General features: G+C 38.1%; 1 protein-coding gene across 5 annotated transcripts in view; it reads right to left on the bottom strand.

Moving 5' to 3' along the window:
* Positions 1-25,613, bottom strand: part of NKAIN3 (sodium/potassium transporting ATPase interacting 3) — a 799,758-nt gene extending 774,145 nt beyond the window's left edge. The window contains exon 1 of one of the 5 annotated variants that reach the window (XR_008527972.2): positions 24,811-25,613. Coding sequence is in view for 4 of the 5 variants with exons in the window: in XM_054561658.2 (XP_054417633.1) it covers positions 24,811-24,864 (54 nt within the window). In the remaining variant the exon portion in view is untranslated. The remainder of the gene's footprint in view (positions 1-24,810) is intronic. The other 4 variants (XM_054561658.2, XM_054561657.2, XM_054561659.2 and 1 more) reach the window with 4 other exon arrangements.
* Between the last annotated feature and the right edge of the window lie 1,261 nt (positions 25,614-26,874).

Below are 26,874 nucleotides of genomic sequence, written 5' to 3'. Positions count from 1 at the left end.
TGAAAGCCCCATTTGGGTAAACATCTCAAAAGGGGGTACAGGGCTGGGCTGATAAAATTCACATCTCTTCTAAGCTGACTGCAAAAATACATAAGTAAACAGATGATTTCCTAAAAGCCTGTTACACTTGACCAACATTAGATTTGTTGGTATTAACACTGTGGCACAACAAGAACTTGTCATAGACATGCATCTTGATTTCGGGAAGGAAATGCAGACAAGCACCAGTACTTCTTATAAAGAACAGAAAGAACTGTCTGCTGCATGATAGAAGAATGGTGTAGTTTTATCATTACAGTAACCAAAACATGTTTATCAACTGTATCACTGACCATCTTAAACTGAAAAACTAGTATATGGTATAGGGCCTTTTTAAGGCTTTTTTCTATTCAGGTATTGTTTTTGTTTTGGAATGGAGAAGAACTATTAATACATAAAAGCAAAGAAGTCATGTGTTAGGTGATACAAAGTTGAAAAGCAGTATAATTTTTTTTAATTAAATTAAATAACAGAATTCCCACAATTAGAATTCAAGAGGTTCTCAGCTGGTTGGAATGATTGGCTGAAATCAACAAAATAATATGAACAGACATAATTAAAAAGCACTAAATTTCTATTTTAATCTAATATTTCTTTAAGTATAGAACAAGGATCAGCAAACTATGGCCCAAGAGCCAAATATATCCTACTATCTGTTTCTACAAATAAAGTTTAATTGAAACACAACCACCCCAGTGATTTCTGTATTGTCCATGGCTACATGCTACAGCCGTGGAATTGAGTAGTTGTGATGGAGACTGAATGACCTTTGGTATCTAAAGTATTTGTTATCTGGCCCTTAACCAAGAAAGTTTGCTAATCCCTAGCTCAGAATGATGTATGCTCAGACTGAAAACAGTTTATGTGAAGATCTGAAGTTTTAGTTGATAATAAGATAATAAAAATTTAATGCCATCTTAGTTTGCAGAACTAAGGAAAAAATAGTAGTTATGACAGCTAGGGCTGTATGTGTTATTTATACCACTTGGCAGGCCGTAGTTAGAGGATTGGATGGAGTTCCGAACGCCCCACCTTGACAGGGACAGAGACAACCTGGTTAGCGCCCTCAAGAAAGTAACCAGATGGGCAACATGGGTAAATGAGTTGTAGGAATAACCTTAGTAGAAGCTGGCAGGTCTCTATTCTTTGAAGGACAAAGCTGGTACTGAGTACAATTTGCAATGTTTTGACAAAGTATAAGGAAGTCTTTTTTGAATGTTAAATGTCCAACAAAGTAGCCAATTACTTGAGAAATGAGGACTTTTTTCCTTAACCTTCCTGTCGGAGAACCCAGAGGGAGACTCACTGCTTCTCATTGGGGATATTATTTACTATCGTAGGCAAGAGTTCCTCGTTGCACAGGACTTCCTGTTCATCAGTGGCATTAGCATTTCAGTGCTTTGGGAACTAAGTAACCACAACACTCATATCCCCCATACTCCCATCACTATGATAACCTACTTGTCTCCACACAGGCTTAAATGTCCTAGGCGAGTAGAAAAGTACAATGCTGCCCTGGGTTAAGAATCAAGTTGGGATGATCTGCTGTATGAATTCCAAAGGAAAATTATTGAATAACTTGAATCTAGGAACCATATTTTCCTTCCAAAATTCTATCCACTTATTCCCTCATTTATTCATTTGTACAACAATCCATTTGTACAACAAACAATTGAGCACTTTTCCTGGTAGAATCTGTGATTCTACTGTTTTATCTGAGGCTGGTTGGAGGGCAGATATTTTTTGTAGGTTAACGTTACTGCCTCTATAATAGCCACATCTCTGTGAACTGTTCAGGTGAGCTACGTATATAGCACAACGCTTCCACCCAACAATCCTGCACCTCACCGCAACACGGAGGCAAGCAGCTTCCAGCTCATAACACATCTCTGTGGAGTTTCCCTAAGTGTTGTGGATAATAAAGCTGAGGAACCAAAATATTTCAGCATTCTAGAATGTTCTTTGAAGAATCACTAGAGCTGAAATCAATTCTCTCTTCACTGACAAAAGTGACTGTAGTAGATGATCTCTAAAACATAGTTTTTTTAAAACAGGGAAAAAATCCTAAATCCTCTCTAGTGCTATCACACCAATGAAACCCTTCATATCCTGAAAAAATTAAAACAGCTAACATAGATCTATTTATTGTTGGTACTCTTTACTACGTGAAACTCTAGCATTATGCTCATTATGTAAGGAAGACATTATATTATTGGTTGGGACACAGTACAATTGAAATTTTCATTTCATTTCATACTACCCTGCAAACTTCCTGATACTACCACTTCAGATATACCTCAGCTCTTAGGTACACCTTGATACTTCCTCCCAGACAAAACACCGAACAGTTCTCAATTCCCAGCTGGAGTCAGTTCCATGTAAAACTTTCTTTTCTAAAATTCCCAATTTGGCGGCCACCTACAAATCTTGCGCTTAAAGACAACAGTAAGAACAGATAAGTCAAAGAATTTATTGGAATAAAAAACCTCATTTGTGGTCCTATCTTGTTGTCATGAACTATTTTGTTGAAAGTCTGGGTCACAGTAAATTTCATCCACGCTGCATTCCAATCTTGGCAGAATGCAGAGCCACTTAGATTTATAATTTGAGTCTTTGACTCTCTATATTATTTCTAACTAAAACTAAAGCAGCCTGTAAAGACATTAAAATGTATTTTGGATGTTTTTTCTTATGTTTCTTGGTTTATACTGAGAAATGTGATGAATATGTATGTTCTTATGAGTGACATTTAAAAATATCAGTTATGTTTTTAGTACCAATTTTTAATATTTTCATAAGTTTTCAAATGAACAGGAAGAAAAATTATTTCACAAGACATGCTAAACTTCAATTGAGCCAACCCTTCAATATTGCTCTTGTTTTTCACTGGAAGGCATTATGCTAAGTGAAATGAGCTAGGCACAGAAATGCAAATGCCACATACTCTCACTTACATGTGGAATCCACAATAATTGAACTCAAAGAATCACAGAGTGAAATGCTGGCTACCATGGGTTGGAGATTGGCAGGAGTAATGGGGAGATGATTTTCAAAGGGTATAAAGCCAATTAGAAAGGCAGGATAAGGTTTTTTTTTCTTTGCGATATATTGCACAATGTGGTGAACACAGTAAATAATAATGTATTATACATTTCAAAATTGCTGAGAGTAAAAATGTTTTCATCACAAAAAATAAATATTTGAGGTGATATATGTATTAATTCATTTGATTTAATTACTCCACATAGTTCTCATAAATTACTTTTTTCTTCATAAATATATACAACTATAATTTTTAAATTTATAGTTTCAAATTTAATTTAAAAAACACATTGCATATGATCTGAAAGTACAAAGCCTGTGATATGGGCCAGGCCCAGGGGCTCATGACTGTAATCCCAGCACTTTGAGAGGCCAAGGAAGGATGACTGCTTGAGCCAAGGAGTTCATGACCAGCCTGGGCAACATGGCAAGACCCTATCTCTACAAGAAAATTTTAAAACTTTGTTGGGTGTGGTCACACATGCCTGTGATACCAGCTACTCAGGAGACTGAAGTGGGAGGATCACTTGAGCCCAGGAGTTCGAGGCTGCAGTGAGCTGTGATCATACCACCGCACTCCAGTGCTGACAGAGTGAGACCCTCTCTGAGAACAAACAAACAAAAACTCTGCAATCTGAGTTAAAAAACAATGGAAAAATAAAATAATAATAATAATAATAAGGACCTCCGCATTAGCTAAAGAAAGATAAATTAAGTAAATTGTTTTCATTGTTCGTACTTTAACATAAATTAGTTTTTTATCCTTAAAGGAAAGTACATGGAAATTTTTAGACAATAGATAGACTTATTATACCCCACGTTTTGTTTTTATGTCTTCCTATAAAACAGTGAATCTGGTGAAATTATGCATTATATACATGCTGAGGTTTTCCATCCAAAGACAGTGTCAGCAACATTAATGAGCATTATCAAATGCCACACAAGTCAAAGTTGCTGACCTAAAATAACTCACAATTGAGTATAATTAACAATATAGGACTGTGAAAGGAAAAACATACCTTAAGGTGGATCCACATAGTTTAATAAGTAATACATTTTCAGAAATGTGATAATAAAATCTATGTATTTGAGCATTGAAGATGAGTGTCTCCAAGCTTATTTTCATAGCCTTTTAAAATTTGCTATGCACCATGTATTAGCTAGAATAGACTAGCACCTACAGAAAGGAACATGGTCAAAGATAAATAGAATTGTATATCTAGCTCAGCAGTGGAATAAAAAAAATAATGGACTACTCCAGAGATATATTGTCTACTCTTTCTCAAAAGCAATTTTCTAGGGAATTGGAATATGAGGAACTATAAGATCAAGAAAGAATTCCATAAACTGGGCAATTTTCAGCTTATCAAAGAGCTGTGTTGCAAAGAAGTGTTTGAAAGTTGGTTGCTTGGCACTCTCTGGGGTTAAAAATGGTTTTTGATAGCCCAGGAAAGCCTAGCTAAGCCACAGTGCTATTGATATATAGCATGGCCATAAAGTATTAGTACTTTAGTAAATTAGTAAAGTTGCAAGCAATTAGTACATTAGTAAAGTTGCAAGCAATACTTATCCACCATGCACAGGGGTTTTATGGAGCAATGTTCTTCTAGATTCCAGAATTACAAAGAATACATCTCCTGCACATTACATCCAAACTCAAGACAACAGCAGGGTCCTGTGACATCTGGAACAGCAATGACAGGGACAGATGTTGTACAGGAAGATGTATTTCAGACAGCAACAGAGAGGGTCACATTTTAGTGAGCTAAAGGAAAAAGTCCCACGTACCAGAAATGCAATAACTGTACTTAGAAATGTTAAGAGAATTTATGTTGCCTATTTAGAGAGGCCTTTTCTCAAGCCAGTATCCCTGGTCAGGCCTTCCCAGATTTGTAGTATTATGCATATACAGGCTACCCAACCAGAACCATACAAAAATAGCCTTTGTAGCAGTAGAGAGAACCTGGGTGTAGACATTCATGGTGTTAGGTTGGAATCTCAGCTCTGTTTACCAGCCAGCAATGTGACCTTGGGTGAAACACTTAACTTACTGATGTCTCCTTTTCCCTATCTATAAAAGAAGGATAATACTGACTGTGGAGGGAAGCTTTACAAAATATGAAGAGTTATGCAGAATACCTAACATAACAGGTATTGCATAAAACTTGAGCTATTTTTATACCTTCCCACTTATTGAAACATTGTCAGTGGTGATGTCAATTTCTGATAATTTTAGATCTTTGGAGAAATTTGCAGAACAGCCATTCTCCAGTCCTTCTTGCTGAGAGATCCCTGACTCTGGTCATGCAGCCAGGTGTCCCACTCAGAGGATAGATAACACTGGACTAAGCCATGACCATTTTACAGGGATTGATCCAGGGGAAGACAGGGACCCAATTCTGGTCAATTAGATATGGAAAGAAGTATGAACAGTCTTCTAGATATGGACAGTCTTTCTCTCCAGACAAAAAGAGAGCTGTGAGAGAGAAGAGGCTGTTCTGCATCTGTCCTTTTCCTTCTCCAGTTGAGTATTTTCATGTGAAATCATGAGGCTTGTAACTGCTGACGGCATATTGTAGCTAAGCTGGAAGACCAAGGGAACCTAAGAAACATCAACTGGGAACCCTACCACTGTTGAACATTATTGAATCCCAACCCAGCAACTATTTCTTCCTTGATTTCTTACTATATGAGATTTGTTATTAATAAATACCCATTGTCTAAATCTGTGCTTCTTAAACACCCTGTAGTTAAGAAATTAGATATTTTTAAATTTTCAATCAGTTGAGGACAAAAACTATTGTAAAATACAATAAAAACAAATTCCTAGAATAAATGACCAGCCACTGGATGTCATGATACATTAAAGTTGCTATAAATGTTTCTAAATGCATGCTCTTAATTACTTGGCTACTTGCAGATCAGAAATAAACAGTTTGTATTCTGACCAACAATCTATGGGACATACTTTCAGTAGCACAAGTTTAAGCAATTTTTTCCTGAATTCTCTGCTTCCTATGACCAAAATCATCCTGATAGTGTAGGAAACATAATACCTCATTTACCAAGAAGTCAGTGAATACCTATTGAACAACTGTTAGGTGTATATCAGGACACAAGCACTGCGGGGAATACAAAAGCAAGTAAGGCAGGACCCTTTCTATCCTTCAAATAGAAGAAAAATATATATGAATAGTAAAAGGTTAACTAAAAAGTAAAGCAATGTGGAACATTAGCATGAAATAATAGTGTAGAGAAGACAACCACCTTATAATATTAAATGTATTAATGTCACATGTTATCTGCCAAGAGAATCATAACAAATAATTAAGGGAAACATAAGAAACTGCAGATATCTAACCTAAAAACACTGAAATTTTACCATGTTTCACTGACTTAGTAATCTATTAAAAAGGAAACAAACTGGCAAGTTTTCTGTATAAGGAAAACTGTTTTGCAGGAAAATCAAATTGAATGATTTGTTCTATTGCTTCAATTCTGAATCATATCTACATGCTCCGAAATTGTCATTGTGGAACACAATAAGATAATTCTATTTATATTTTGTTATAACTCAGAAACCAGAATTATTATGCTTTTGAAAGTAATATGATATCATGCAAACATGTTTGAAATGTAATTACTGTACTACAGCAATGATGGATGTGATGCAGGGCAGATGCGCCCCATAACTGGGGCTTAGCCTGGGAGGTTTTGGGTTCACCCAGGGAATAATTCAAGGGCAAGCCAGTGGTCTTAGCAACATTTACTTAAGTGGCAATGCACAGCAGCAGCAGAGGTCCTGCCCCTTGCAGAGCAGGGTTACCCCATAGGCAGTGTGCCCAGAGAAGCAGCTCAAAGGCAGTTCTGCAGCCATATTTATACCTGCTTTTAATTATATACAAATTAAAGGGTGGATTGTGCAGACATTTCTAGAAAAGGGGTGGTAACCTTTGAGTTGTCGGGTCACTGCCGCATAAAGGGGCACTAACTTCCGGGTGTTGCCATGGCAGCAGTAAACTGACCTGGCACACGGGTGGGCTTGTCTTAGAAAGAGGCGCTTCTCCCTCTTCCATGTTTTAGCTAGTCCTCAACCTTGCCTGGTGTCTGAGCCCCACCTCCAGGGTCGAGTCCCGCCTCCTGCCTCAGATGGAGCCAACTACAACTATTACATGAGACATATGTTACAATTTCTCAAGATTTCCTTTAAATTACACAGTACGTAAAACTAACTTATGCTACGTTTCCCTCAAATATGTCTGAACTTTTGATAATATCTATTTAAAATAATCGTTTTTCTTTCATATATGTGTATATTACTAAAAGGGGTTTGACATCATTTAATAAGAAGGCATGCATATGAAGAGAGAAATCTTAATTTATTTTAATGTGATAATTCCTACCAAGGTTACATAAATCTCGAACTATTTCATGTCACACTCTAAAGTAGTGGTTTTATGATTGTTTTCAGTAGTATAACTCCTTTCCCAAATTAAGTCTTATTTAGACTCCAGTGTTTTGTAAAACATAGAATCTTAATTATTTCACTCAAAATCCTCTGAGCCTTCATTTCCTATGGAGTAAGGCGAGGAGAGGGGTCCAGGGCTCCTTGCTTGGTGTTCCCTTATTTCTCCCCTCTGAGGAGTCCAAGAGGAGACTTTCTAGGACCCAAGGATAGGACAGAGACAAGTGAACAGAGGGACACAGTAAGGAGAGAAGGAGGGTGAAGAGACCAAATTCCCTTTAAAGCAAAGGAGAACTCAATTTAAATCAGTTTTGTGGGCCATGGAAAATTCTGAAAAATAGGTCCCCAGGGTACTGTTCATTGGCACTGTGGGCCTTATATGATAAATGCAGGAATCATACCATATTGAGGCCACTAACTTTCAGATACTTAAAAATCTCAAACTAAACTGGAAAGACACCACACACAAAGGTTAAAAGTTTTGAATTGTTTTAAATTTCCTTGTGTCCAAAAATCTGAAGTCACCTGGTTACAGTGTTAATGCCACATCTTTGTATAAAAATGTGTACTATAAAAATACAGCCAAAAAGATTTCACCATGCAGAGCTTTCCAGTGATTCTACTTCAGAGTGTTAAAAATTTAAGTGTGAATAAAGAAGGGAATAGGCTTGAAGACACAAATAAAATATAAAATAGATTTACTTTCATATTTAAATAAAATTACATTATTCTAAATTTACGTTAAAATGTATAAATATTAAAAATGTTTGTTTTGCCAATGCCATGTACCAATTACGTGTCTATAGATGTTTACTGAAAGCTGCTCAGTTTATGACTTTGCCTCCAATAATGGCTGTATCTACCTTTTTAGACAAAAGTTTCCCCAATCTACTCTATTCTACAGATCGTCAAAGAAATAATTTCCCAAATATTCTTCCATAAGCATCACAACACATCTTGTACAGACAAAAGTGTTTACAGAATTTGATTATGCCTGGCAGTTTGTAACAGAGATTAATTATAGAATAGTCACTTTCATGACTTTACTATGAAGAGAAAAGCAAAGAAGTAGTAGAAAGAAGGATGCATGTACTCTCAAGCCCGAGGTAGCAATTTTAAATAATGATTTGGGCAGTAGACAGTTAAGAATACATCACTTATACACTGACTTAAAATTAATGCCAAACTCCTTTTCTGTAATGGCACCTTTTATGTACCTGTTTCATCCATGATGTGCTGCCATAGCTGTATGCTTCTGATATCACTCTTTTCTTAGGTAAAGAAAGTGGCCATGTTGGAAATATCACATGGCTCCTTTCTCAGCCATATGGGTGGAAAAGGCCAGATCATAAAACATTGCTCCAGGTGACCTCTAAGAGTCTCCATAAGAGTGTCACACTCACAAAACATGTGGCTAGTGAGAAAGATTCATGGTGTGATGCAGCCAGGCTACAGTCCCAGGAGCAGTGGCACATGCACCGTGAGTTGTAATTTTACCATCACAGTGGACAGCTGGACAGATCAAGCTGCAGCTGGGGTCTGCAGGGTGAGGATGTTGTATCATAAAAATTGGAATAGAAGCCTCTGTGCTTGTATCTTTCTCAGTAGTAAGAGCTTGACATAGAGCATAAACAGCAGCTGTAGCTAACTTCGGTGCCAAGTAAACTCCAACTGCATCTTATTATATCCATAGGCCCAGACCAATAACATAGGGTAGAATCACCAGTTAGCAGGTACCAAGCCCTGGGAACCACTAAGGAAGCTGGAGAACCAAGTGGGGAAGGAGTAATAAGGAAGGTGCCCAAGTTTCTCTAGTCAGCCATCTTACAATATTGTTACCTTGTTATTCTTCCCACTTCTAAAAAAAAGAAGTTTAAGTATTTGATTTAATTAATGTTTTAATGGATACCAACTGAAGAGCTGAAGATAATATACACACTGTCTTGACTCTGTCAATATTGGCTCAGGAATTGGGGTGGGTCAGAACATGTGAAGTGGGACAATAACACCAGGAATGGAGAAAACAGGGCAGAAGCAGGTGGCCAGTGGGCAATATATTCCTTTCAACATTCTGAGACAGCTCCTTAGGAGGCGAATAATCCACCATTAGGCTAAGCAATATGAATTCCCTCATTTTTCCTTCTGAACTATTTCCAAATTAGCTTCCTCTTTAAGTTTGTATAGTTTCAAAAATACTTCACTATTAGAAATATGAAACTATCATATTCCTTTGTTTAAATATATCTGACCAATGTTCAGTGGATTGCTACATATATTTAGCAATTAGCCTATATTTAGGCATTCCAATATTTACAGCTTAAGAAAACATTACATTTCTGATTCATCTTTTGTCTGTAGTTTATTACTGTTTAGATCTTCGTACTCAGGGCTTTCTTGTAAATTGGCATCATTGCATGTATCGAAGTTCATATATAAATATGTAATATAGTCCTGCCCAAAACACCATTTCCTCTATACTTGAATGGAAAATAAGTCCAAAAATATTCAATGATTTTATTCCTTAGGTCTACAGATGAAGATTATTAAATTTGCAATGGTTTACTACACTATGTTTTCAGTCACATCTATTTCAATCTGGGCCACCTATTTCTAATGTCATCTGATTTTTGGCTACTATCATAATCATATACCGACTTGGATTAAGTTATGTCACATTAAATATTGCTCCTAGAATACTAGTCCTGTCATCTAGTTGTGATTCTTCACCCATACATCCATGAGGTCAGCCTGCAGTACTCACTGGAGCACCTTGGAGAAATGCATGGCTGCAGAGCAGCTGATGGCTCATCAGCATAATTCTGATGCCTGTGGGATAACAGTTCTCCAGTGTTTTTCCTTTCATTTTGGGCCATGAAAAGCACATATGCATTACAGCTGACACTTAATCCAAATGTACATTTCAGATTACCTCTTCATTTAATGTAAAGCAAACTACATATTGACTAAAGAAGTACATTTCTATTTTTATAAGAGCTTTGACTACCATTCTCCTAAGAGCATTTTAAACCTCTATTTGGTAGAATGAAAATTAACCAGCATTTTGGAAACAAATTAAATTTTATGAGAACTAAAAATATAAAAATATAAAGTTTAAACATCTTCAGATATGTTTAAATACAATTATCTTTTTAGCCTTGATGTGGTCCTCTAAATGTGAAAACAATATTATTTCCTAAATATAGTGGGACAAAAATCAAGAATTTGGAATTAGAATTCATGCAGAGTTTTGCAAATACCAAACCAGTTTTTCATCAATAAGGAAAATATACTAAGACAATCAATATGCTTTACTTTGTGTTGTGTTGAAAGAAAAACTGAGCTATAAAAATCATATTACTTATATCTTTAATCAAAACCTCTGCCCTCTAATAAATGTATCATTAGTAGGGAAGGAGTTAAAAAGTGTGTATAAAGACACTTTTGGTTGAGCCAAACAAACATATTAATAATAGATGACCAATGTGCCTCTGTATGATGTAGGCTCTGTGAAATATTACAAAACGTTGTCTTCTACTTGTGAAATGCTTCAACAGAACCACATGCGTGAAGAGCACATCCCTAAGGACAACTCCATCTGTGTATTTCTAACCACAGCTCTCTTGTAGATGAAAAGACTGTTAGGGGATCTTTGCAAGCCTCCTAATGGTTCAGTGGCTTCATCTAATACTTCCCTCTAATTGGCCCTGCATTCAAGACGCTCTGTCAGTGGTCTGGCTGCCACATTCAAATCTTTGGCAATCACAATACTACAAGGCCAAGGAAGAGTTTCCCAACAGACATCAAAAAGAATTAGTGGCTTAAACTTTTACGGAGAAAGAAGATACTTGTGAGTGTAGGTTCCAGTGGTATTAGCAGATTATATCCGGACAGTGAGAAAGCTTTGTCAGAAGTGGTTCATCAGCTGAAGAAAATAGAGCATGCAAAAACTGCAAAATACTTGGTCTGCAGAAAGCTTGCATTTCATTCTTTTGTTTCAGGATAAATTGGGATTCCTCCTGAGGGATTCCAAAAAAGATGTCAATAATGAGGGAAAGCTACCTTCTACCAACAGAAATGGCAAAACAAAACAAAAGAAAAAGCCGTGTCCCAGAGTTAGTGTCTCTTCTTACTACTCAAGTCATCTGGATTACATTTTAAAAATCACATTTTATGTAAAGAAATTGTTTGTTTAAATAATTACTCTTCACAACAGGTTTGACCTAAGCCCAGAAGAATGACTCTCTTTTTTAATGCAGTCACAATACCACAATCTAAGATCTAATCTAAGATTACACACACACAGTTTTGTTATCCGCATTTCTACATTTCTCATGCTTTAAGCAATAGCATAACATACAATTTCAACATACTCCTTAATTTTCCCACATTTCAGTTTTCTCATCTGTAAATGAGAATATATTAATATCTGCCTCATGAAAATAAGAATGATACAATGGAATTTGAAGTACAAGAGGATTTTGTTCCACATTGTAACAATGATGCTTTTTAAAATAATTAGAAAAGAAATTTTATGAGCTAAATAAGTTTTGGTGTGCTCACAAATAAATCACCTTCCTGAAGCCTTCTTCAAGATAGAATATTTAGTATTTCAATGTGGGGACAATGGAAAATGCAGATTATCCCAGCCTGGAAGAACCAGATGTGGGTGTGAAAAGGTATTTCAATCATATCACCATTGATTACTTGACATCCTTGTGGAAGAAGCTAATTAGGACTAATAATGCCAACAGGTGGAAGAACTGGGTGTTGGAGTAAGTCCACCTTTCCTCATGGGAACTAATCAACACTCATTAAGCAGAAATAACTTTCCCTCATAGTGAGAGATTCTAGATTCTAGTCACTCACCTAGAAGTACAACCTATAACCCATTATCAGTTCTGAATCATTTAGCCACAAATCATTTACCAACAAATCAGTTATGCAATGTGCATGAACACTTTAGGGAGATCCAAAAGCTATTATTAAAACCAAAGGATTTAATATTGTAATTTTTTGAAAATAAAAACTTCTCTATTATGTTTAAACAATTTTACAGATGTATTCAAAGCAATAAATAAAACACTTAGGTTATAAAATATACTTTCTATACGTGCATTAATTAGTTACATTAAAAGCTTATGAATCAGTTCCAATTTGGTACAAGGAAAAAAACTGGCCTTATGAAGAAAGCCCCTGCCTGGTGATATGCTAGTAAATAATTTAACAACTGGCCTGGGGAGCTTAAGGAGGATATTTCCATGATATAAACACTTAATAAAAAATTTTTAGCTACCAATATGATGTCACTGGATGTACAATTGGGAAGAGATACTCAATAGATAATCCTCTGTTACACAGAATTTCCACCATACAAATTGTACGTAAAATACGCACCATGTAGATGTAAAATAACACCCAGAGCAGAGATAACAGTATATTGCAATAAAATCATTGGAAAGTGTTGACTTTTAAATATGTATACTTTTGTTTTTAATATAATTTAATTATAAGTTTATATAGTTAATTTTTAATAAAGCTGTATTTAACAACTAGCTCACATGATTCCTGGAAACCTATCAGGAAGCTGTCCCCAGTTGGTACGAGTCAGCTCCAGCCCATGACTGCCTCCATCTGCTGTTCACCATCCAGATATAAAGCAAATGAATAGAAGACAGAATGGAAATCAAAGCAAGTTTTACATTCTCAGAGACATTTAAGATTCAACAGGAGAGACTTCAGTATTGAAGCATCACACACACAACTGCTTTGGAGCGAACAATGGCTCTAGATGATTTCTTGAGGACCTCTTGAAGCTAAGAAACGTTACTTTTCATAAACTATAATTTGAAAGAACTTCATGAATAATTTATATTTTAAATACAAATTTGATAAAGAATTATCATTAACAACCATTTATATCTCCCATTGTCTTAATTGTGATCATTTACAGCTAGTTACCAGCACAGGAAATATAACTTGAGTGTAGAGCATTCCTGTTTGTACCTTAATTAACCAATTTAACCAATCAACATCTGTAGCCTATGGCTTCCCACATGCAAACTCTTATTATACTAGATATTAATCAATACCAAATTATTACTGTGTCTCTCATTACTGGAATAAAAACTTTCAGAAATATATTTATGACTTATCGTCACCCCTGTTGAGCTCATATCTCTTACGAGAAACTGATCACTAAAATCCTGCTTCAATACTTCTTGTTAATAAAGGAACAGAGCATTCTAAAGAATGCTACTCTATGCAAAAAATGAAAGAAAAAATCTAAAAAATGAATAATATCATTAACTCTGCCAAGATCTTCCCCTTGCTTCCCTTAACAATAAGCTATCTAATTCTTGCAATTAGAGCCCTTGTCAGTACTCCAACTCCTGCCGCCCACCCACCTTCACCTTCATCTCCCTTTACCAATGGATAAATGTTTCTCCTCCAGTTCAATGAACTGCAGATGCTCTTAACAGAACAGCAACCTACCAGTTCAAATGTTTCACATTCTCCAACTTAAGTCAACACCTTCACCTGACTTTTTTTGTTTATAACTATGCTCATCTTAAAATATCTATTCTCCTATACTCTATCAAGACCTAAGGTAAGAATGTTCCATTACAGGGCTGTGTTTCACATTCTCCAACTTAAGTCAATGCCTTCACCTGATTTTTTTTGTTTATAACTATGCTCATCTTAAAATATCTATTCTCCTATACTCTGTCAAGACCTAAGGTAAGAATGTTCCATTACAGGGCATTCATAGCCTACCTTCCATTTTATTTCAATATCTTTGCAAAACATATCAAATTAAAAATGTAAATTAGATAGTTTGTGCTATATCATTTGCTTGTACTACCATTTAATTGGCATTTGGAATACCAATCATTGATGAAGTATTTTAGTCTAATATTCTATTCTGCTGTAGATGCATGTTCACACACATTAACACTAATTAGTTTTAATGGGGATTAAAAGCATGAATTTTTGATGCACCTAAGAAAGAAGCTATACTAAATATAACCTTATCAATATTTGCCAAATAGTCTTCCTAAAATTGACCTCAAAGCATCCACTAATTGGAAAATCTCTCCTCTTTTTCAAAATTAATGTTACTTTAAAGTGTAACATAGAAAGTATTATAAGAAAATCAAAATAAGCAATAAAGAATAATCTGTGGTTTTCTTTTTAACTTCTCATTGTTGTCCAAAATACTATAAATCTTAACTTCCACATTAATCAGCTTTATTTTAAAAATAAGTAATATATTTATTCTCCCATTGCATATCATCTACACAATGTTATTAATCAGCCAACTCTCAACATGTAAAGCCAAAAGGCACAAATACTCCAGCACTATGCCCACCATACCCTTCGTGCAAGCAGAGCAAGTGCTGAATTTCTGTGTAACACATGAACACCTTTGTGCAGTGTACAGAGCGCACAAACTAATATTAAGGCCTTGGGCCAAATACACTCTACTTGTCTCCTGGATTCTTCAATGTTGCTGATCTGCTGTTTGCTCCAGTTTTCTTCCTCACACTATTTTGGTTTCATCCAGATACTGGGGCCTTGGAAAAAAGGGAAGGTCTTTGTCTCTCTAGCTCAGTAACATCTTGTCTGTTATCTTTTTCCCAAAGCATCCCAATTTTGTGTTTTCCATTCTGATTTTTATTTTTATTTTTAATGAGTAATTTGTATTAAGTGTTTGTAAACCTTATTCTTTTTTCTTTTTTTTTTTTTTTAGACAGTGTCTGACTCTGTCCCCAAGGCTAGAGTGCAGTGGCACCATTAAGGCTCACTGCAGCCTCGAACTCCTGGGCTCAACTGATCCTCCTCCCACCTCAGCCTCTCAAGTAGCTGGGACTACAGGCACAGACCACCACAACCATCTATATTTTATTTTTGTTTCCTTTTTTTGGAGAGGTGGGATCTCCCTGTCTTTCCAGGGCTGGTCTGGAACTCCTGGGCTCAAGGGATCCTCCCACCTCAGCCTCTCAAAGTTTGGGGATTACAGGTATGAGACACTATGCCCAGCCAATCTGATTCTTTAAGCAAGAGGCATTTCATCTTCACCTGATGAAAACAAATGCCTAAGGAAATAGTTCAAATATACACATGTAGATTTGTTCATTTTCCTGATCACTCATCAAAACTTCTGCAAAGAAACCATGCAATGTTTTTATTAATGTGTATTTTGTCCCTAATGCCAAAATATTAAGTACTATTGGCTCATTTTTAAGCATACAATATTTGAAATTCCTTTCTTATATAATCTGGATAACTGTTCCAATCCTAGAGACCAAAAACATACATTGCTACAACACAGGTACAATTTGTGAGAGAAAGGTAAAAAAATAAAATAAAATAAAATTAGTTCATGTTTTAAAAGCAAAGACTATTGATGTTCTGGGGATAGAAAACAATTTATTTCCCAAAATCTGATGATAAAGATTATTCTCCTACGGAAAAAAAAAAGGACTAGGCAAAACAAAAATCTATATGTAAGTAACCGGAATGAAAATGATTTGATTAAAACGGAGAATATAATTTGAAAAAAACAAAAGCAATTCATTATTTTATAAAGAATAAAAAGTACAGGTATATATAAATACTTTTTTCTATTTCAGTGAATTTTGTTCATCTCCGTTTTCTTAGTTTTACAACCTTGAAATTTGCTTCAAGAAGCCTGAACTACATATGTTCAAGGGTATGAATATGTGTTGTTCATGAAATAGAAATCTGTCCCTATGGAACTGAGGATGCAGACCTGGAGAAGTAGGAAATAATTCTCTATTGGTAAGGCATTAAATGGCAGCTTACAGAGACATTCTTTTTTTTTTGAAGAGGAGTGACAGGATGAAGTTTCCACTTAAGGAAGATTAATCAGGCATTGTAGAGAGTTAATTCAATACATCTCTTGGCAGGGCAAGCAAGCTAAAGGGGGAATTTGGGAAAGAAGGTTTCAACCTAAAGAATTAAAAACAAATTAGGTTTCAACCTAAAGAATATGAAGTATTAGTTAATAAAATAAAAGGTGAAATAAGTAACTGAAGCTTAAGAGAGAAAAGGTCTGATGGATGTTATAAATTTCATAGTTATATGTTAGGGAGGCTTAAGTCATGAGAATTGCAGAACTTTCTTATGAATACTTATTAGAAGGATATATTCAAACCAATGCTGATCAGGGTTACAAACATAAGGACTCTAGTTTGAGATCTATTACACAGCATAGTGACTATAGTTAATAATATTGTATTGTATATTTCAAAATTGCCAAGGGAGTAAATTTCAAATGTCTTTCCACAAAAAAAATGATATGTGAGGTGACGAATGTGTTAATTAGCTTGTTTTAATTATTCCACATTTTATGCATATATCAAAACATCAAATGGCCTCATAAGTATATACTATTATTATTTGCCAATTAAAAATATAAATAAGAAATTTGGTTTATAAAGCAGAGAAACAGGAACATTCCTCAGCCTCACAAATATGGTCTAAAACCATTTTAGTGTGTCCTCTAGAAGGAATGTTGAAACCATTTACTTCAAGTAAACCTTGAAACCATGCAGTATGAGCCCTGAGGCACTTTTATAAAAGCAAAGTGATCTTTACTGTCCTGGACTAAAGAAATAGATGCAATGTCGAAGGGGGCTGTGAGGGGGCACCTCACCCACTTCCTCCTGGGGCTTCTATCTGGACTCCCTCTCCAGACCAGGCTCTGAACCTGACCCAGCCTACGACCTAAAAGAGCAGAGAGCCTACTGCAGATACACCAGATGCTACATGTGCAGAGGACAGGCAGTCTCAGTGACTGACCTATTCAGGATGGGAAACACGACAGTCCCTCTGATACAGACCACATCCGTTGAAGAGCCTGTTAGGATGATTCCATGCTATCATAGACATTAAGTTTCCATAAGAGAAGCAACTGTTCTAAAACTTTATTTACTTATTTGTTTGTTTATTTATTTAGAAACAGAGTCTTGTTCTGTCACACAGGCTAGAATGCAGTGGCACGATCATAGCTCACTGCAGCCTTCACCTCCTGAGCTCAAGCAATCCTCCCACCTCAGCCTCCAAGGAGGCAGGACTACAAGTATTCATCTTACTGTTTGGTTTTTTTTTATTATTATTATTTTTGTAGAGACAGGGTCTCACTTTGTTGCCCAGGCAGATCCCAAACTCCTGGCCTCAAGTGATCCTCCCACCTCATCCTCCCACAGTGCTGGATTATAGGCATGAGGCACCACACCCAGTATCCGTCCTAAAATCTTCAAAACTAAGGACATTTAGAGTGGCAACTCAGCTAACTCTGCCCTCAACTGACCTTCAGAAATTGGGTTTACACCTAATAGCCTTAAGAAGTATCCACAGTCTTTTCTCTTCAAGTTCTTCTGACCCAGGGAACTCTTCATTTGAGTAAACGTTCCCAAACCTTGATCTACCTCAGAATCATGCAAGGAGCTTTCAATAATTTGAGACTCCCGAGCCCTTCTCCAAAATATTTCTATCCAGTAGATCCTGGTGAGCCTGAGCCACTATTGTTCAGAAGCTCCCCCGGGTGATTCTGATACTGCTGATCCAAAGACTCCCATGAGGGCAGCACTGTCCAGGAGTCCTCAGGCCTGGCCTGTTGCCTCTGCTGGCCTAAGAACTTAACCCTTTGACTCTAATTATTCCTGCCATGACATGGTCTCAACCTCTGCCACCCATAAGTCCAAATCCATATCACATTGAACATAAGCATTTCTTTCACCATTTAAGTGGTTTTAATTAAACCTAGGTTTGTTCTACCTTAAAACATACTCCAGACTAGCTCTCTTTCTGTATTAAGTTCCCAGGGTTTCCTTGTATCACAACCAAGTGGCTTAAAACAAGAGGAGCAACTTGTCTCATAGTTCTGGAGGCTAGAAATCCAAAATCCAGGTGTCAGCTGGGTCTACTCCCTCTGAAGCCTGTAGGGGACTCCCTCCTTGCCTCTCCCTGGCTTCCATGGGTTTGCCAGCAATCCCTGGCTCACTCCAATCCTCAGTCTTCATGCGGCACCTTGGAAAAAAGGGAAGGTCTACCGTCTCTCTAGCTCAGTAACATCTTGTCTGTCATCTTTTCCTCAAAGCGTCCCAATTGCGTGTTTTCCATTCTGATTTTTATTTTTATTTTAATGAGTGATTTTTATCTCTCTGTCTTCCCAGCGTCTTTTCTCTGTGCTTTTCTGTCTTTGTGTCAAATTTCCTGGTTTTAATGCCATCAGTCATAAGAAATTAATGGCTTCATTTTAGCTTAATAACCTCTATAAAAACCACATTCCAAATAAAATCACATTCTGAAGTATGGGGAGTTAAGACTTCAATGTATCTTTTTAGAGGATGAAATTCTTCCCATAACACTCTTCTCAGCAGTTTGCTGTCAGAGTGTTCTGTTATTTACTCAATTATTCATAAAAACAAAATGCTCTGTTAACTGAAGGGTCTATGTCATTTATTACAACTAATCCATGTTAACTGTATTAATGTTAACGCTAATTTAAATGACTGCTTAGTACTTTACTAAACATTTAATAAAATTATTTGTTAATTAATTCTCACTAAATAAAATGACTCTCTTGCTGTACCATGATTTACATGCCATGGAAATCACTTCCTATGTTGACTTTGCTTCCACAGACCTGGCTTCCTAGGACAGAATACAAAAGTATGACAACTCATGTATTTTTATTAAAATGATAGTTTTGCTCTTAACCTCTCAGAAAAAAAATCAAAAGATATAATTTGATAATAATCATTTATTGGCGTATATCGTTTTTATTACCAACGATTCCAGCTCTATGTTTTTTGTGTTTTGTTTTACTTTTATCTTGAAATGTCAGCCCTATTTTTAAAGTAAGTTGATTCTTTCCAACGTTTTCTTCTGTATCCTTCGCTGGCTCCTTGTTCTCTACTCACCTTGTATTAAGTCCTATTTTCGGTTCTAGTCTCAACTATGTACTCTCTCTCCCAAGGTGATCTCATCCAGGACCTTTAAAATACCAATATTGTTCATGATTCTTAATTCTAAATATGCAGTCAAGGCTTGCCCTCTGGGTTCCACACTCATGTACCTGACAGCTACTTGGCCTCAAGTCTCAGAATCTTAAAGTATCTAAAACAGAACCCTTATGTATCCAAACACATCTGCTAGACCTACACACATACACACACACACACACACACACGATACCCAAGCACAATTCATTTTGTTACTCACGATGTAACCCTTCAGTATTGGCCAACGCAGAATGGTTTCAATACCAGTCACAGTATAACTCAAGTCTCATTAGTAGACAAAATTTGAATTTCACTAACCTTTAAGTTTCACTAACTTTAAGTTTCATAACATGAACCACGGTATTGAAATAAAGAGAATGGAAACAAAATGATTAATAATTATATTGCAGAGGAGAAGAAAAGAACTATTAAATTAAAACCATGTCAAAGCCAAAGTATCAGTATAAATACATAGTAAAAGAAATATATTTCAGCATTCGCTGTCCAATATCTATGACAGGTGAGCTGCACCTTTCATAGAGCTTAGTTAAAACCATGTTACCACAGCTACCTCGCCCCCCTACAGACACCTTTTAACGCATTTATCTCCGCATTCTAGTGTCATAGGTGCTTTGCTCACAGATGGTTTGAATGTGGTATGGAAAGGAAGTTAACTAAACTTCATTTCCACTGTGAGAAAAAAAAATGCTGGTTTTCTTTAATTTGAGAGAATGTTCTCTATTTAATTATTTATTTACTTATGTATTTCTTTCTTTTTAGATAGAGAGTGTCACTCTGTCTCCCATGTTGGAGTACAGTGGTGGCATCATAGTATACTGCAGTCTCGATCTCCTGGGCTCAAGCGATCCTCCCACCTCAGTTTCCCAAGTAGCTGGGACTAGAGGCACAAGTCACCACGCCTGGCTAAAATTTTTTAAAATTTTTTGTAGAGATGAAGTTTCGCTGTGTTGCCGAGACTGATCTGGAATTCCTGGACTCAAGCAATCCTCCTACCTTGGCTTCCCAAAGTGCTAGGATTACAGGCATAAGCCACTGTACCCAGTCAGATGTTCTCTACAATAAGAAATATACATCTATGAGTTAGAAGCTGCCTATTTTCTCTAAATCTTGTAGGGTTTCTGGTACCACAGATATGTCCAGTGAGAGTTTTGAGCTTTGTTTCCCTTATTCCTAGGTCTAATAGTAATAAGGCTTTCCCCTTGAAGTGACGAAAGGTGCAATGAATGTCCATGGGTAATAATAACATCCTGAGACGAAGCTGTGTTGAACATGGCAAAGTTGCACTGAACATGCCAGAGTCCGACCTCTGTGAGTTTGGGAAGATGTCTAAAGCTCTGTGGGAACAATGCCTGCCAAAATTAGTTCAGTGCTTCACTGAGGCTACTCTCAGAAAACGGCTCTGAAATGAGATGTGGCATGTCAGACTTTGAAACCATGCAATTAAGGTTTATTTAAATGTGGTACCTGAAAAGAATGTGCTAAAAGCACATGATCAAGTGTTTCTTTTTATGTATAGATTACACATATCTAATGATAAGTATATACAGTATTATAAAACAAGCAAAACTGGAAGTATCCTTACAAAAAAAAATGTACTTAAAGGCTCTTGGATGACTAGATGAATCAGTGACACAGTAATGAATCACTTCTTTAAAAAAAAAATTATTTCACATAGTTTTTGATGGGCCTGTATTCATACTTTTCACTTTCTCTTTAATTTCATCTAGGAAAATCAGGAGAATCACAAATGAAAACCATGAGGCAAACATCTTGAGGGCAGAAGCCTGGAGAAAAACAAATGATGAAAGACAGCCAGAGCAGTGGAGTGAAAAAAGTAGAAAATGACTGAGATTTTGCAAACCAAAGCTCATCCACAGATACTAGCTTGAAAAGGATATGTTTTCTCCAAGTAAATTTCCCAATTTGAGTTTTTATTTTCCCACTCCAGACAGTAGTTCAGATGAAATGGGAATAAGATAATGAAAAGCTTTTATTTGTTTCTTTAACTTTTAGGAGGAACTAATGTACCATCTATGTGACGACCTCCCAGTTAAGCCTTAGCCATGAGCATGCAGATTGTCTTCAGCAGATGTGTTCTCCCAACACTGTCTGCTTTCAACACCCTCACTAGTTCACTGCCTCATAATCTCCATTGTCTGACAGGTGGTGGAAGCAGAAAAAAACATAAAACGGCAAAAAAAAAAAACAGTTGGTTTCAGTAGAAAGTGCACCAGATCTGGGAAACAGGGATCCCCACCCTACGATATGCTGAAGCAGGCTTATATGGGCTCAGAGTTAGAATTGGTTTTGTTAGATTTTTAGGAATTCTGTGAGCCAGTTGTTAAATGCAGCCATTATTAAAAATTAAATTATGCAAACTTTAAGAAATCCTACTAAAAACCAAGGTACTGAATAGTTAACAGTTATTCCTTCCTAATTATTTTGCTGTGTTTTACTTTACCAATGCTTCTGAGGTTATGCCTATCATATGTACATGATGGAAATGCTATATGAAGTATACTTGAAGTTGGTCATGATGGGAGTATTTACACCAAAGAATCTGGCAAACTCCACAAATCAGTGGTTGTTTACTGTTTTGTTGATTGTCTAGGCTTTTTAAATAATGGAGAAATATTTTAAATAATGCATATTAAAACTAAAAGTGTGTCATGTCTATAGACATTACATTGTCAATAGCTATGAAAGAAACTGAGGAAATAATTTTTAAGTATTTAAAAACTATTATCCAATTCAGCCAAGAATCTTTTCATGTAATTGATGAAGTAAAGTTCTAATATTTTCTTCAAATTTTCACTTTCCTCTTTTTTCTTAAAGCATACAAAAATATTCACCAGCATTCATGTCAGATTTATAAAACCAAGAGTTTGTCAAACTCAGCAAAAAGATTCTGCCAAAATTAAATGGCTGTATGGAATTCACACCAAAGACTATTACGTATTTTACTATTGCTATCATTTGTCAACAGAGAACTACACATCTTTTACATAAAGAAGATTATCTTGTATGCTATTATAATGTAATATATACATATGTTTTGTTTTGTTTATAATCCAGTTGTTAAATGCTTACCATCACCCTAATATTTCTACCATCCAAAAACTATTGATTACGGAAAAACTGTTTAACTCCATGAATATCAACTTCCTCACCTACAAACAAATGAAATGAGTATCTACCTCACAGGATGTTTATGTCAAAGCCCTGTATGGATTGCAAATGTTATGTATTATCAAAAATTCAGCAAATATGTTTCAGCTCCTAATATGAGCTCTAAGAACTTGCAGAGTTTGTAAAGATCACTAATACTATGGTCCCTACCCTCAAGTTGCTTACAATCTAGTGGTGAGAAATATGTGTAAATAACTTAAAATTATTTAAGAGTGTATCAAATGTTTTATAACAGAGGAAAAAGCGAAGTGCTATGAGATTATAGGAATATAAGGGATTTTACCTGCAGCACCAAGGAAGACTTCATTAAAAAATGGAATTTTAAGATAAGCTTTGACAAATAAGTTGCATTTGTATCAACTGAGAAAGTGGAAAGAGGGGGCATGCTTGGCTGATGGATGAAATCTCAAAAACATTATCATCACAATGCCTGTTAAGAAAATCATAATTGCATTGATAAATCTGCTACATAAAAACCTTACTTGTTATTTCCATGTAAAATAGAAATTAGGCATTATAGATTATGCAATCCAGCGTGCCTATCTATAATGTTACATTGACTCATTGGTTGACTCAATGTTTAGTCAGTTTTTCCAACTTATAAGCCATGTCCCTTTCTGAAAACCAAAGTACAAATCAAGCTCCTGCCTTCTTTTCTTAGTGAAAGAAAACATTCACATTGTTTTAAATTTTTAAAATTATTTTTCAAGAAAACTATAAAATATGTTTGATTCAAGTATTTCACACGACAGAAAGCACTATCCAATAGGCTTAAAAAGTCACTGATTTCAAACCTACGAATACATAAATTATGCATGCATTATGTGAACAATGAAGGGCACATCCAAAGTGAGGTTTTCATGGGAGACTGGTACACTGAGGCAAGAGAAAAGTGAAGACATTCTAAAGCCTTCATGTAAACAAGGACTAACTACTAAAAAGCACGATTTTATCCCTCAGTTAATAAGTCTTGCAAGGGATGACATTACTAAGTAAAGTTCATTGCAAGCTTTTTCCTCTCGCTTGTCAAAATATACTAGATTTATATTTGTGTCTCGAAAAAAAATACAATGCTTCAAAGAAAGCTTGGCAGAGCACTCAGAATCTGTCTTAAGTATAACGCAAGGGAGATGTCTATTAATCTCTCACACACAAAAGTCTGACTCAAAAGGTCTGTGGCCTTGACCTCAAGTGACCATGGAATAGACCACAGAGCCAGTCCAGTATCCAAAGGGATTAAGAGGAGCATTTGCTCTGCTCTGAAAGGCCCTTTTTTCCCCACTCTAGATTCTAACTTCCCATTACACACACTCCCTCTGCAAGGCACCGCGCCAACGGAGCCGGTTCACTCTGTTCTCTCCTTGATGACAGCTGTCAGTCTGTCGCCACCTGAACATGCAACATTTCAACAAAACCCAAAGCGGAACTGGAAGGGCAGGGGCTGAAGCACACAGCCTGATCTCCTTCCTGGAGGTCCCAGACTCCTTAACCATCACTTTTCAACCTGCTGAAGGTTAAGAACCACCTCACTCTTCACTAACAGAGTTGAGGCAGCTTCTGTCTCCTCAGAACCTGGGCATTCCCAGACAGTGTAATTAAGCAACATTCCTGGAAATCATCCTCAGAAGAAAGAGTCCGCAAGTCCCCGTGTAACTTCAGCAGGAACGCGGAGGGTGCTAAAGCCAGGTGTCGGATCAAGGAGAGGGAAAATCCCTCACTCCCCCGGCGCCTGGACAGCAACCCCCGGACCGCGTGGCGACGCCCGGCGGGAGCGCGGCGAACCCCAGCGCACGGGACCGGGGGTGAGACCGCGCCCTCCTTCAGGGCAGGGGCGACCCGGCGAGTGCCCGCGGCTGGAGAGCAGTGCTAGCCCAGCCGGGCTGTGGGGAGGGTGGGAGCCGGGCGGAGCGCCCTGTTCACCCGTTCGCTCCTTGCCTGGAGCTGTGGAACCGCAGAGGGAGTCGGAGAGGCCGGTCATGGAGCAGGGACCTGTCCTGGGGCAGGGGTGCTCGGGGCACTCACCAACTGCAGCGCGCAGAGGCAGATGAGCGAGCAGCGTCCGGTGCAGCAGCCCATGGTGCCGGCAGCGTCCGAGCGGCGCTGACTGCCAGGGATCCGCGTCCTCCGCCGCTGCTGCCTCCTGACTCCGGAGTAGTCCCCGCCCGGCCCGGCCCAGGCTCCTCGGCCCCGAGGCCGCCGCTCGCGGCTCCTGGGCTCGGGGCTCGCGCCCGCCTTTGTTAGTTTCCCAGCGGGGGCGGGCCGAGGTCAGTGCGGCGCGCACGACCCGAGCTTCTGGCGGGGGTCCCTGCGTCCCACAGTGCAGGTCTGCTTCTTGGGAAGGGGGAGCCAGGCAGGCGGGGCGGGGGGTTGGAAGGAGGCTACAGATGGCGAGTGGGTGAATGTCTGTTTAGGGGAGGGGAGTATGTAGGAGGTGGGCGTCTGGAAAGTGGAGTGGGCTGTCTGGGTCCGGGTGTGTGTGTGTGTGTGTGTGGTGGGAAGGGAAGAATGAAAGGGAGTGCCGCTGGGGAGGATCGGCCTGTCTAGTTAGGAGTCTTTGGGGAGAAAGGAAGAGGGACAGAGAGAAAAGAGAATGAATATGAATGAGCGTGAATTAGGGCGGCCGGCGGCGATGGAGACCCTCGTTGACCCGTGTAACTGGGTAGACCCAGCTGGGCTTTCTCGCTGAGGGTTGTGCTGGGGGTTGGGAGGGTGGTCGGACGCGTTTGCAAGGGAGGGGACACGGCTTAGTTGAGCTGCCCCAGAGGTGGCGAGGATGGGAGTTGAGATAGCTTGGGTTCTGAGGAGGAAGGGCCGGGACGCGAGACACTCAGGGTGGGCGGGCGCCGCGGAGCGCAAGGCCGGGCTCCGGAAACCTGCCCGGATGCGAGGGGGTCGGCGGGCGCTGCGCGGGCGACTCTGTTCAGCCGGCGCTGGGCACGCAGCTCGGGGGTCTCCCATCCGAGCTTGCTTCTGCCCGCCACAGCCGGTTGCCTGGAGAGCGCCCCTGCTGGAGTCTGAAAGGGAAAGTTGGACAGAGTTGGTTGGCAAGGGGCGCTGCGGCGCAGCGATGCATCCGCCCAGGGCGCCGGGACTAGCCAGGACGCCGCGGGGAGACCTGGCTTAAGGTTCTTATCTAGTAGACCCTTTGAAATCAGGAGAAAAGAGAAGTAGAGGAAGGGAGGGAGAAAAGAGAAGTAGAAGAAGAAGAAGATGCGTAGCTTTTTCTAGAAATGGAGAAGGTTTCCGGAATAGGTATAAATATATCTTCACAGAAATAAATTGAGAAGGATTTGGAAAGAAGATCTCGGATAGTTAAGATACGGACAAACTCTCTGTGAATCCTGTGGAAACTCTCCTGCTCTCTCCCACTTAATAAAACAGAGCAGAGGCGTTCTGCAGAGGATGAAATTTCATCAGGACTCAAAGACAGATTTTATGGGCGCATTTGTTGTACCTGGTGGAACTGCGCAAGGAGCTCAAAAGCACACCAGAACAGGGAACAAGCCTGCAGGCCAATTATCTCGGAAAAGGCTGTTTTCAGAATTTGGCACAGAAACCCTGTTTCTAGCCCACTGCTGCCCTTCTGGGTTCTTGGCGGTAGGTTGGTAAGAAAAGACAAGACATCTCTGCGTTTTTAATACTTCCACTCCAGACATGGAAACTGCTCAAGCCGTTAGTTCAGGTGTTAAAAGCAGTCCTATTTTTATTTTTATCCTTTCTGAAACGTTTCTTCAGGATCTATGTTTATAATTATAATTTAAGACGATTATCATTCCCAAGGAAGTCTGCGCATCTTTGAAATTCTAGTAGGGACACATGAATAACCTCAGGATTTGGGTTATTAAAAGGGTCAAGAACATTCATTGTTTACATTCCATCTCTGATAATATCATGGAGAAGGGAGAAGTCCAGTCAGAACTCCTCCTCCTTTTTTAATTCAAGCTTTAAGACATCAGTGATCAAGGATCATGTGAGCACGCTGCCTTTATGCACAATCCACATACTCGTCATCATTCTTGATGGATGAAAACAATAGGAAAAAATGAACACTGACAAATAAGTAGTTTAGCATGTAGAAAAGGACAT

Source organism: Pongo abelii, chromosome 7, assembly GCF_028885655.2.
Source record: "Pongo abelii isolate AG06213 chromosome 7, NHGRI_mPonAbe1-v2.0_pri, whole genome shotgun sequence".
In the NCBI taxonomy this organism is placed as follows: domain Eukaryota; kingdom Metazoa; phylum Chordata; class Mammalia; order Primates; family Hominidae; genus Pongo; species Pongo abelii.
The sequence above is the reverse complement of the archived record's forward strand: the minus strand, read 5'-3'. Positions and strand labels throughout refer to the sequence as shown.